Source organism: Melitaea cinxia, chromosome 11 (genome assembly GCF_905220565.1).
Source record: "Melitaea cinxia chromosome 11, ilMelCinx1.1, whole genome shotgun sequence".
Lineage (NCBI taxonomy): Eukaryota > Metazoa > Arthropoda > Insecta > Lepidoptera > Nymphalidae > Melitaea > Melitaea cinxia.
The window spans coordinates 7278714-7292253 of record NC_059404.1 but is presented as its reverse complement, the minus strand read 5'-3'; the positions used below and the strand labels follow the sequence as shown (position 1 = coordinate 7292253).

General features: G+C 32.0%; 2 protein-coding genes across 2 annotated transcripts; one reads left to right on the top strand and one right to left on the bottom strand.

Moving 5' to 3' along the window:
• Window positions 1-3508: 3508 nt before the first annotated feature.
• On the bottom strand, window positions 3509-8095 carry LOC123657893 (LIM and senescent cell antigen-like-containing domain protein 2). Its single transcript, XM_045593384.1, has 8 exons — window positions 7903-8095; window positions 7727-7813; window positions 7092-7205; window positions 6360-6472; window positions 6002-6194; window positions 4330-4471; window positions 3922-4038; window positions 3509-3711 (listed from the first exon to the last, which is right to left on the bottom strand). Exons 2-8 carry the CDS (start codon window positions 7732-7734, stop codon window positions 3538-3540), a joined length of 861 nt encoding a protein of 286 aa, XP_045449340.1. The 5' UTR covers window positions 7735-7813; window positions 7903-8095; the 3' UTR covers window positions 3509-3537.
• Window positions 8096-9665: 1570 nt separating this feature from the next.
• Window positions 9666-11317, top strand: LOC123657891 (DNA polymerase delta subunit 3). The gene has a single exon (XM_045593382.1). It carries the CDS (start codon window positions 9858-9860, stop codon window positions 11214-11216), a length of 1359 nt encoding a protein of 452 aa, XP_045449338.1. The 5' UTR covers window positions 9666-9857; the 3' UTR covers window positions 11217-11317.
• Window positions 11318-13540: the final 2223 nt, after the last annotated feature.

Below are 13540 nucleotides of genomic sequence, written 5' to 3'. Positions count from 1 at the left end.
CACCACTTATTAAATAGGAATTGTTAATTAAAATTAATAAAAAATTAAACATAATTATCTCCATCCATAAAATCTTTTTCTTATCCTAAGGAGGCACTTATATTATTTTTATATGGCAACTGGCAAAATACATTTTTGTGTAAATAGACCATTTTAAGGCACTTTATCATAAAACACTTTGAAACGTTTCATTTGGTCATACCAGAAAATTAAAACTAGGTTTACATTCTTGATTTTTGTAGGATTATAATATAACACATTCAAAAAATATCAGATTTTAGTTATATTATACATTTTTAAATATTATTTATATGCCTAGTTTTGTTAATATAAGAGGATTTTTGTCAAATAATTGATATAACGGACAATTTTTTTAAAATAATTAGTAAATACGAAAACATTATACATTGATTTAACATGATAATTAACAGTCACATTGCATACAACTAAAGTAGTAATAAGTCTATCAAATGAGATTAAAATTAATTAGTTAATTTAACTCTTAATTATTTTTTAAACGTCAGTTCTTTGTTATTGTATTATAATTAAAAACAAATTAATGTAAATAAATGATCCCTTTTGAAAAATAAATAAATAATAAAATATATAATTTTATTTTACTTTTCTGTGGGGTTACGTTACCACCTTGAAACTTAAAAAGTCGACCGATAGCGGGAAAACCATCCAACTGCTGGCTTTGAAATACACAGGCCGAAGACGGGCAGCAGCGTCTTCGGTGCGACAAAGCCAGCCCTGCTTCACCAACCCGACTGCCCAGCGTGGTGACTATTTGCAAAACACATGTTTCCTTTGCCCAGCAGTGGACTGTACTAGGCTGAAGTGATGATGATGATGAGTGATAATCTATTTTACTATACAGATATTGCAACATTGTACTTGTTATTTTTATTAATTCAGTAGAGTTCTTCAGTTTGATAAGGTTCACTTACGAATAGTTTTTATGGAGTATTTGTCGACGTATTCGTACATTTTGGAACTGCACACCATTTGTAACTTATTTTATTACATAAATCACTGTTATAATAACACTTTCTTTTTTTGTTTGAAACAAATGTATGTAAATGACAGGTGCCACAGATCAGACTACAGGCAAGTGACGTCACCGATCCCGTTGCAGCGCCATATTGTCAAAATAGCGCTTTGGCGAGATATTTAAATGTTGTACTTTTCGTTTGATATTTTTCAGCAAATATGTACAAGAATTAAAAAAAAAAGCAATTACTGGGTTTTTTAATATCTACTTAATAAGATAAAATGGATTTTGAAAACCAGTCAAATAGCCTATTACGGAACATACTTTATATATTTTTGCTTTCAAATATAATCAATACATATTATAAAAATGTATCAGATCTCCGTCTGTAAATGGAAGATATATGAGAAAAAATATTATTGTAACATTTATCAACACAAATAGCACCGAAAACAATGATTGTTAGAATTTCTGTTTGTTTGTCTGTGCGTTTGTGCACATCAATCTCAGAAATGGCTTATCCGATTTAGATGTGGTTTTCCCTACTATATTGTGGTAAGCTTCACTTAATATATATAGTGTTTGTTTCATGTCCATCGGTTCATAAATAAAAATGTTATGCTAATTTAAAGAATCACATAGAACATGTAAATACCCAAAACGCAGACGAAGTCGCAGGCACAGCTAGTATAATATTTAGCTGGCAACCAAAATAAGGTTTTTTAAAAAAGTTGCAATTCACAAATACACAATGTTTGTCTGCTTGTAAACTACCAGTATTTTTATTTGCATCTGTTATATTGATGTAATTAGTAATTAAAAATAGTTTGGTAATGTTTTTTTCTAAAGAGAAAGAATTTAGAGTATGAGCAGTGGCTGTAACGGCTATAACAACACTTCTTGTTTCGTTTTTAATAGAAACTATGTAGAGAAAAGACTCAGTAGAATAATATTTCCATTAATACTAATTGATGGTTTAAATGAAATGTAAGTTTTGAAATAACAATCTACTTTACTTTCTTCCGAGTTGTAGCATTTGGTTCTAAATTACTATGAGTAGCTAGTATGAAGCTGATTTAAGGCAACAATTCACATTATAATGCATATTCAAGGTGGTGAATAAAACAGTCACAAATAATAGACAATTATGATATTTGCACCATTAAATTAGTTACCAAAACTAGACTATTTTTAAGAAAACATCTACCTGATTGATGATCAGAGTTAATGTAGACAAACAAGCTATTCTTTTATTCTGTAACAGGGTTCCCAATGTGGAGACCCCTAGGCAATACCGGTCGAGCCAGCTATAAGGCAGTGATATACTCTTATCGTTAGCTTAGTTCAGTAGACTGGGCGTAGCTCGTTACGGACGCTTCAGCAGTCAGTCGGAGGTTAACGTAGTGTATCTGTATGATCGTACATATCTGTGTGTGCATGAGGATCTTTATGTGCGCACTCAGCGGCGCAGCGTGTAGTAGTGCGCGCGGCGCAGGCGGCGGCGCAGCTCGGCGAGCATGTGTTGTGTGTGAGTAGATGTGTGTGTAGATGTGTGCGCGCTCAGCGGCGCAGCGTGTAGTAGTGCGCGCGGCGCAGGCGGCGGCGCAGCTCGGCGAGCATGTGTTGTGTGTGAGTAGATGTGTGTGTAGATGTGTGCGCGCTCAGCGGCGCAGCGTGTAGTAGTGCGCGCGGCGCAGGCGGCGGCGCAGCTCGGCGAGCATGTGTTGTGTGTGAGTAGATGTGTGTGTAGATGTGTGCGCGCTCAGCGGCGCAGCGTGTAGTAGTGCGCGCGGCGCAGGCGGCGGCGCAGCTCGGCGGGCAGGCGCTCGTAGCAGCGGCGGCAGGCGGGCCGCTCGTCGTACTCGTAGAACTTGCTGCGTGTGCTCAGCGCCGTGTCGCACACCGCGCACGCGAAGTGGTGCACGCACCAAGCCTTGTTCAGCGCCGTGAACACTGCACACGAATGTCTCCGCTTTTTTTATTTCATTTTTATACCACTATTACTACTTTTTTTTTATAAAATCTGTAAATTAGACTAAGAAATCTTTTGGTTTTTTTTTATGCTGGGTGAATAAACGTCTTTATTATTATTATTATTATATTATACTACTACGACTAGCTACGGCCCACGTGATAAGTTAAGTGATTATAGACGCTTGCAACACTAGAACTATCGAAAGCGCGTTCCCGTCCTTACCCCGGATCCTCCCTAGGAGCTCTGGCCACCTTACTCACCACAGGAACGTAACTCTACTCGAGAGCAGTGTTATTAAACTGTGTTATTCTGTAAGGTTTAAACACTTCCTCAGTCGGTGTTTAGGAAGTATCAAATCTTTTAAGCCTATCGGTAACAACAGCGGCATATCAAATCTTTCATGATTTATTAAATGTCTTGTGTTAATTTTTTCACGATTAACACAAGACAGTTGTACAAAGTTTGTATTTGTATAGAAATTTTGTATATTTTTAGAATGAATAATACTATTTTTATTCATATACTAAATAGTTGTAGGATTATTGACGAATAAATGAAAAAATTTATTTTAAAAATTTGTATAAATCGCATATAACATACCATCACCAGCGATGACTTGGTTGCAAACGTAACAAAGATTGCCAAACAACTGATGATAATGCTGTTCACAGTATGCCAACCCCTTCTTCTCGTAGTGGCGATGACCATGGAATGGCTTCTCACATTTGGCACACACGAAATGCTATAAAATATTAACAATTTCGTCCAAAATTAATTTTTGAATTACTGTTGCAATTTCATTCTTATTACTTATAATGCAATATTTTATAGCTTATAATTTACTTTCTAAAATATAAATTAAATAGCAAGCAAACTAAAATTAAATTATTTAAATAAACAACAAATTGCTTAGTTTTGCTACATTAGTATATATAGTATTGTCAGTATTTACCTCAACATGCCAATGTTTTCCCAATGCTGTAACAATTCTCTCTTCGATGGGGCGACGACAAGCTCCACATATCGGAATTCCCATTTTATCGTGACAACGCAGGCAGAAGAGATTATTCTTAAACATATAAATATAACATTTAGTTAACCTTCCTATACTTAGGACACGACTTATTTGTGCAAATGAATTAGATTACAAAAACTTTTAATATGGGTAACTGTGGATTTTGGTTTAACCTTAACTTTATGATTTTCTTTCTTAATTTGTATGAACTGAGTGAGAGTTAAATATTTTGAAATGATTTATAAAAATATTCTGTAACACAGGTCCTTCCCCAGTCGAGCTATGTTCTACCTCTAGCAAAATATTTGACACGTCTACTAAAAAGTTACAATATAATATGCTTACAACATCATTAGCTGCGTATCCTGGTCTGTTCTTAACCTCACGAGCAGTATGGTCAAGCTCCACTCCACAAGTGGCACAAGAGAAATGGTAGCCGTGCCATACTTCCCCGCGATAACGTAGTGGCTCACCGTCTATTACACCACTGAAAATATTTTATATATTACAAAATCTAAATTATATGTAATTTCCTTTAGAGATACGATCTCGAGTTATTTATTATTCGAGCATATGTGTGACTTTACGAGGTCATTGTTAGTTATTAAGTACTAACACTAGTCATTATTTTATCTTTTATTTTTACTAACAATTATGGACCCTTTGTCGTCCGATTAATAAACATATTTATTTTTATTAATTTATTTTTTTATTACTCTTCTTATCTGTAATATACTATAAAACTTTTTAATTTACAAAGCAAATTCGATATTTCTATAAATATATATTCAGCTATATAAATATCAAACTTAGCAAGCAAACCGAATTTCTTAATTATTCCACAATGAGAGACGTAAATGGAAGCGATGGGGTCAGAGGCGGCCTAAAGAGCGCTGGTACATTGCACTTCCACGAAAATTATAAAGGTAATCTTAAATCTATATTTATTTATATTATATACTATCCTTACATTACATTCTTTTCATTTTACTATGCGTATACAAAAGTACGAATTATATTACGAACATTTGGCATTACGTTGTAACGAGTGGAACGCCAGTTATTGTGTTCCTATGAAACGAAGTTTAGTACAATTCCTAGCACTGCATTCAATGAGTGCGAAAGAGACAGGCCGACGCGTTAAATAAAAGATTGCGTATGAGAAATTAGCCTAATCTGGAACACCGCTCACGCGCGACGTAGCTATACCGCAGGATCGGGCGTGGGGCGTGGGGCGTGGGGCGTGGGGCGTGGGGCGTGGGGCGTGGGGCGTGGGGCGTGGGGCGTGGGGCGTGGGGCGTGTGGCGTGCGGCGTGTGGAGGCGTGCCGTGCGCCGCGGGAATAATTTGCCTAAGCGCTGTTGCCGTTCTTATGTATACAAACAAAGGTGTGGACTTCGACAGTTATTTAGCAGTTTTTCTTTTCTTAAATAAGTATTAATAAATAGTTTGTTCGCGACGTTTTGTGTTAAAAATGGAACAATACAGTGTCTTTCATGTACAGCGTAAAAAGACTCTCTAAATTGTACTTACTAACTCAAAAATGTAGTACGAAAACTAATCTTTTACGCGTGTTTTTAAATCTGAACAATATTTTAAAACGTCTTGGTTGTGTTGATGTGAAGAAAGCAATAAATGATTTCGTTTTTCGTATCTGGTGGTTGGAGCAGGCGCCTGTAGTGGCGGTGAGTCTGAATGGGTGGAATGGATTTTCTATACAAATAAAATAAATAATGGTAAGCTCTAGTTTTTCGCTTATTTATTTTGTGAAATCCCATCAAAAAATGACGCGAACCGCCTCTGTATAGGATCCATCATAGAACACGTGTATGTAGTCCACACATTTTGAGGAAAAGAGGCCTTTTAAAATTATAAAAGCCAGTACCAGCCAAGTACAAAAGACTCAAAAGTTAAAAATGTTTTCAAATTTAATTTTAAATTTTCCTAAAAGAGGATTATTCATTGGTTTTTACGGTTACAGCACACAGTACTATGATAATATTATATAATATACTAACTGGCATTTATGGCATATGTAATTTTGCAAGCCATCTGCCTTTATCCGGGCATTACAAGCGTGGCAAAGTGCTCGACCAGCATGCTTAATGAAGCCAGCATCTGCTAGCTCAATATTGCACTCTTCACATCGGAAACAAGCTGGATGCCAATTTGAATTCATAGCCTTGATAACACGGCCAATCACAAATTCACCTGAAAAAAAATTAAGTTGGCATTTGCATTGTGCATATTTATACAAATTTCTAGAATTAGAATAACAAGAAATGGAGAGCAAAGTTAATATACAAATATTAGATTATTTGTCAATCATTGAATATAAATTTGTGTTTGTATTAATAAATTAATTTAAAAACTTACGACATTTGCCACAGCAAGGAGCAAACAGCACTTGGAAATCTCGTTCGCAATATTTCCTGCCTTCAAATTCGTAAAAAACTCCTTCTGGAAATACTCGGAAACATTGCGCACATCTGCAACAAATTTACTTAATTTTTATATTTTTTAATTATATTAAAAAATAATAAATTGTTAGTGTAACAAAAACAAATTAGGTTTATCTCTACACTAGAAAAATGTAATTTTCAGTGTTTCGAACTGATTTAACCAAAAATTCTTTGAAGGATTTTCCTTTACTGAGATTATACAAAATTACAAATCCAGTACACGTAATTGTAACATGTCAAACCAGGCAGTTATAATAAGTTAATAACATAATAAGGTAGTGTCTACATATTTTTATTACAGATATTTCTTTTAAAATATTATTAAGAAATAAATCATTTATCTTCTAGATATATGACACACAAATGTGTGTCATATACCACTTTTTACTAAATTCATATGTATGTATAAACAGTACATATACCAAAATAACATTTTTTATTATTTTTGTGTCTGTTTGTCTATCTGTCACTAGCAGATAGCTGATGTAATAAGGTGTAAGACTACTTTATTTATTTATTTTTTTTTTAATAACTGTGGATTGAACTATGACTATTTTAAATTAGTTAAATTCCATGTGGACAAAGTTGCGGGCACAGCTAGATAGAAATATATAACTGTGTAACATATTCTTCTATAAGCACTTACACAAAGCAACCTGTGTGCCAAAGTTCACCATTGGAGTTGACAATTTTTTCATTTGGTTCAAACCCATCCCCACAGCGGGTACAAAACATATTATCTAAGGACATTTTTTCAATTCTGAAAAAGAAAAGGAATTTTATTCCAAAATAGTTACTATTATGAATTATTATAACAATTTCCTATAAAACGATAAAATAAGACTATAATTGAAATGAGGAAAAAATATTAACAAATAGTTATAAGAATTCATAAGGAAAAATTATCACATTAGGTCATCAGCAGAGTGGCTTATAACCAGCAATTTTTACATTTATAGAATCTAGTGTAAAATTATTAGTATTTGCAATGCATATGAAGTTAAAAATACTTGACACAAATAAATTGTCAAGTTATGTAAATTTTATTGTTTTAAAGAACCTTATGATAACACATATTTATATTTTTATATGATGTAGTCACAGAAGTATCATGATAATAGGGTGAGGTTAACAAGTTAATAAACCTTTAGATTATTAATGTTTTCAATGAATCGTCAAAATTAATACTAGTTTTAGTTGATGTGGCAACGTGATCTTTACGTTAACATGTGTAGGAAGCATAAGATCCATGATCTTCGACCACTCCCATATTAATCTTACCCTGGCATTGTCACCTCTAATTCGTAATAACACAATTAACACTTCTTTCGTTTCAGACGATAAGAAAACGACTGTTTGAAAATTATACTGTAAATAAAATAACGGAGATCACTTTTAAAGATTAAATGATGTAATGAAACAAAAATAGACTCGCCCGTTTGAAGTGAATAACTCACCTGTAACTTTGTAAGTGTTTAACACCATACAACGACGCTTTGAAGTGAAATTTTATACACAAAAACACTTCTTTTCGCAAAACAAACAACAATAAACCGTTTTAAACATTTATTCAATTGATAAACATTTTATTTTCATCTAAAAATATTTCTGTATTAATTTACAATCTTTTTACTTCATAAGTTCATACCATATACTTATATATACTCTTTGTTCATACTTCATACCACAGATTCGTTTAGATTTTCTGTAAGTATTACTATCTATACTCTGTGGTTTAGATCAAAGAGTACCTATAATAATAAAATACGGAGAAGAGAGCACCTACCCAACCCCAGCCTGCAAAATAATGATATTTGTAATGAAAAAAAAACTAATTGATAGATTTTGAATTGCTCAATTCAACTACGTTGTCCTTTTAAATTGCTCACCTCAAATTATATAATTAAAAATCAACAATCATGCAACTTGAGCAGTTCTTTAACACGTTGAGCAATTTAAAGTATTGTATACATCAAAAGATATAGGAGTTTGAAAATATTGATAAAAGAATATTTTTCAACGACTTTTTTGATTTTTAATTAAATAATTTGAGGTGAGCAATTTAAAAGGACAACGTAGCTGAATTGAGCTATTGAAAATCTATCGATTAGTATCTTTTTTATTACAGATATCCGCAATTTTTTGGCTTCGCATCATTGTCTATGCGCACGCACAGCGTACACATGTCTTATGATATAAACGTTAAATTTGTTCAAACTATTTATATTTATTTAAAAATTAAGGAAAGTGGAGCTGTTCCAAACGGTACTTGAGCAATTATAAATGCAACTTGAGCAGTTCTTTAACACATTGAGCAATTTAAAATATTGTATACATCAAAAGATATAGGAGTTTGAAAATATTGATAAAAGAATATTTTTCAACGACTTTTTTGATTTTTAATTAAATAATTTGAAGTGAGCAATTTAAAAGGACAACGTAGTTGAATTGAGCTATTGAAAATCGAACGATTAGCATCTTTTTATTACGAATATCCGCAATTTTTTTGGCTTCGCATCATTGTCTATGCGCATCTGCAGCGCTCACTTTATCGCTATAAACGTTAAATTTGTTCCAACTTTATATATTTATTTAAAAATTAAGGAAAGTGGAGCTGTTCAAATCTGTACTTGAGCAATTATAAATGCAACTTGAGCAGGGTTTTAACACGTTGAGCAATTTAAAATATTGTATACATCAAAAGATATAGGAGTTTGAAAATATTGATAAAAGAATATTTTTCAACGACTTTTTTAATTTATAATTAAATAATTTGAGGTGAGCGATTTAAAAGGACAACGTAGTCGAATTGAGCTATTGAAAATGTATCGATTAGTATTTTTTTTTTTTACAAGTATCAATATTTTATTTGTTCAAACTATTTATATTTATTTAAAAATTTAGGGAAGTGGATCTGTTCTAAACTATACTTGAGCAATTATAAATGCAACTTGAGCAGTTTTTTAACACTTTGAGCAATTTAAAATATTGTATACATCAAAAGATATAGGAGTTTGAAAATATTTGAATTTTTTTTTAAATTTTGATTTTTAATTATATAATTTGAGGTGAGCAATTTAAAAGGACAACGTAGTTGAATTGAGCAATTCAAAATCTATCAATTAGTATTTTTTTTATTACAAATATCATTATTTTGCAGGCTGGGGTGGGGTAGGTGACGTATTCGTATAGAAATTACAATACATAGTTTTTATTATCTGTGTGAACACACGGTGACAGTTTATTTTGACCTTTGTCTATGTTGTGTTTTGTAAAAAAGAGCGCTAATAATTATTGTATCTTTGCTTTCTCTAAATCTTAGCTTTAATATAATGTTATAAAAGGTGAAAATCAAGAATAAAATAAGTTTTAAGGTTGTATATTTCAAATAATATTAAAAAAAAAATACAATATGGAATCGGAGGAATCGTTTAAAACTAGTTTAAATACGGTAAAAGAGATGCTATTAGATGAAGAAAAAATAGTGACATACGTATCATTGAGTAAAGATCTTTGTATTCATATTAATACTGGTAAAAAATTGTTGCACGTAATAGTGAAGCAAATTGCTGAGCAATGTCCAGATGTAAAGCTAAACGTTAATTATATAATATCGGGTATCACAGATGAGAACAAGGCGCGAACAACTGTGTGTACTGGAGAAGAATTAAAAAATCTTAAAACAACGTTTAAAACAATACTTTATGAACATGTATACAGTGTAAGCATAGGTTCTCCAAAGACAGATCATGCTGCTTATCTTTTATTAAATAAATTTGATGACTATCACCTATGTGCAGGTTCGATTAAAAATATTGAGTGTAATAAACACACATTTGATGAAATTGGAAGCTTAAAGAGCAATAGTCAACAAGCAACAACAATCGAAAGTAAAGACTCAGTTATTCCACAAAAGAAAATAAAGTCTGAATCAAAGAATATAACAACTGAAGTAAAAAATAAACTACTAGAAGAGTACACTAATGGAGAAGTTAATGATAAACTAAAAACAAATATAAAAACAGAATCTGTTTCTCCCAGGAAAGAAACTAGTAATAAAAAACCAAGTAATAATAAAAGTAACAGTCATAATAATAAAACTCAAAAAGGAATTGTAGGATTTTTTAATAAATCAAATACAAATCAGAAAAAAACTTTGAAAGAACCTGAGAACAAACGTGAAATAAACGTCCTAAAAGAAAGTAAGAGTATTGAAATTAAAGAAGAAAAAATGGAAATTGATTCGGAAATTCCTAGTCAAGAACCAGAAGAAGAGGTTAAAAATGAAAGTAAGAAGAATAATAATAAAGTTCTTAACCAAATAAAGAAAACCTCAAAGGTTGATAAAAAAAGGAAAAGGGTACTAAAGGTTTCTGACAGTGACAGTGATGAAGAAAATGATCCCTTTGCTGATAAATCAGAAAAACAAGAGGTTATAAACGAATCTGATGATGAAATCCCTCCTACACCATCCGTTAATAGTATTAAAATTACTTCAGGTATAGTAAATCCTAAAAAAAGAAGAAAAATTGTAGATAAAACATATACTGATGAAGATGGATACATATTAACAAAGAAGGAAGAGGTATATGAAAGTTGTTCTGAGAATGAAGAAGATGTAAAAGTTAAAGAAATTGTAAAAGAAAGAAAATCAGAAAAGCAGGAAATAACACCTAAAGAGAAGAAAAGTACTGCATCAACCAAGAAGAAAATATCTCCACCGCAAAAAGGAAAACAACCTACGCTTGCACATTTTTTCACAAAAAAGTAAAAATATTTTAAATTATATTTTTAATAACAATCATGGACTTGTTGATTTTGCCTCTTGAGGATGTTTTTGAAACTACAATAAAAAATATTTTTTTAACTTAATCTACTTATTATTTCTTTTTTTTTAGTATGTTCCAAGCCAATATATATATTTATAGATTTTATGAAAGCCCAGCTTACAGATATATTTGTCTTAGATGTAAAGAATATTTTTATCATATATTTATTTTGTGTTTCTTACGCTTCAGCCTGTAATATCCTACTGCTGGGCATAGGTCTCTTTCCCCGTGTAGGAGAAGGATCAGAGCTTAATCCACTGCACTGCTCCAATGCAGGTTGGCAGATAGATTCCCTACTATAATTAACAATCGCTATCAGGTGTACATGATAACAATCGGGACCGACGGCTTAACATGCTCTCTGAGGCACGGTGGAGAGACCCACAACGACTGCACAAACACTCAGACCACGGCAAACATCTGTATGGCCAATACAAATATTTGTCATGTGTGGGGATTGAACCCGCAACCGCTAGTGCAACAGCCACAAATCAGTGCTGTGACCATTGCGCCAACGCGTCGTTTCTTAGTTAAAAGTAAAAAAAAAATTAATAATGCTCATACATCTGAGATATTTATTTTTCATTTAATTATACATACAAACAAAATTAAAAGTACTTACAAGAACAATAAATAAGTGCCAAATGGTGGGCAGTGACCAATTCCTGCAGCAACTGTGTCAAAGCATTGCTAAATGCTATCATTGTTGCAGTAATATATACATAAAAAAATATTTTATTAGACACAAACAAAGTTTTCATTAGGTTCATCATTCTCCATTCTTAACCCTCAGGATCCTTCTCCTCCAAAGTATGATTATTGATTGATACTAGTGGTCGCCCAGTAGTCGAAATTCGACCATAATTAATTTAAATTATAAGTTTGAACATGATTAAGGCTCTGTTGTCAAATACTATAGTTCTATAATAATAAAGAAGAGTATAATATATGTGTGTGTGTGTGTTATATACATGGTAGCGTATATGTTTTTTTATTGTTTTAATGTATTTTTATGCATAATTTTAAACAAAATTAGCATTCTGCACTCCTCTATATAAACTAGCAGCTTTAACCCGCGGCTTCGCTCGCATTGATTTTTTTTTAATAAAACGTATCCTACGTTGCTTCTAATACCTTCAAGAACATGTATAGGTACAAAGTTTCATGATGATCGGTTTAGTAGTTTTGGCGTGAAAGCGTAACAAACAAACTTACATTCACATTTATAATAGTAGGGGTAAGTGTGCTAAATTTCATACTCCTCCGTCCGCGCAATTTTCGTAAAAATGGGTACCTACTAATTTTTTGCTTCATGTATTAAGAGCCATTTCATAAAAATCGGTAACAATCTGAAAAATTGTAATATTTTGACGTCGTTGATCTCAGTATTGGATGCAATAATGTAATTTATATTTTTGAAATATAATAGAGCAACCTTTGTTGTAGTAAAATAATGAATCAGAATTTTGATTTATATTGTATGTACAAAATTATTAACCTTTTCATCAGCCGCCTCTCTGGGTAAACGGTCGAAATATATACTTTGAAGTTCTATTTTTCAATAACCTCTACCTTAAAACTGTATAAATAATATAGTAATATGTGGAATATGTTTTTGTTGATACATAATGCAGATTAATTTTCCATTTGTATCTCCGTTAATCTGTAGTAAAATTTTAAAGTTACAAATATTTTCCAAATAAGTACAATTTTAAAAGCGATATTTTTCTTAGAAACCAAAGAAATTTTAAGGATCTATCTCTACCAAAGTAAACTTACATCATTAAGGAACATTCAAAAAAAAATATATATATATATCGCGCGGCTAGTACGACTCCCGCGATGCGACCAAATTTACCTAAGCTTGCAGAGCGAAAAATTGTGAAATGGCTCTTATATATATAAGATATATAAAAGACTAGCTGTGCCCACGAGTCCGCGTGGAATTTAACAAAAAAGTTATTTTTCAGTTCGCAGAGTAATAAAATAAATAAATTTCTAAAATAAAAGTAGCCAGTGAAAGTCTCGTCAAAATCGGTCCAGCCTTTTCAGAGATTAGTCGGAATAAACAGGCAGAAAGACAGACAAAAATTGTAAAAAAAATATATTTTTTTATATGTACTGTGTAAACATCCATATACATTTAGTAAAAAGCGGTTATTTTAATATTACAAACATACACTCCAATTTTATTTATTTGTATAGATATAATTCGAAATATGCATTAAGAATGTAGAATTTTATAATATCATGATATAAATATGAG

What these genes read in the sequence shown, in the direction of transcription:
- LOC123657893 (XM_045593384.1), bottom strand. An exon ending in TCCTTGCTGTGGCAAATGTC is followed by an intron (nt 6,195 to 6,359) that starts GTAAGTTTTTAA and finishes ATTTTTTTTCAG; the next exon opens with GTGAATTTGTGATTGGCCGT. An exon ending in GAAAACATTGGCATGTTGAG is followed by an intron (nt 3,712 to 3,921) that starts GTAAATACTGAC and finishes AATATTTTATAG; the next exon opens with CATTTCGTGTGTGCCAAATG.
- LOC123657891 (XM_045593382.1), top strand. Translation starts at nt 9,858, where the DNA reads ATGGAATCGGAGGAATCGTTTAAAACTAGTTTAAATACGGTAAAAGAG.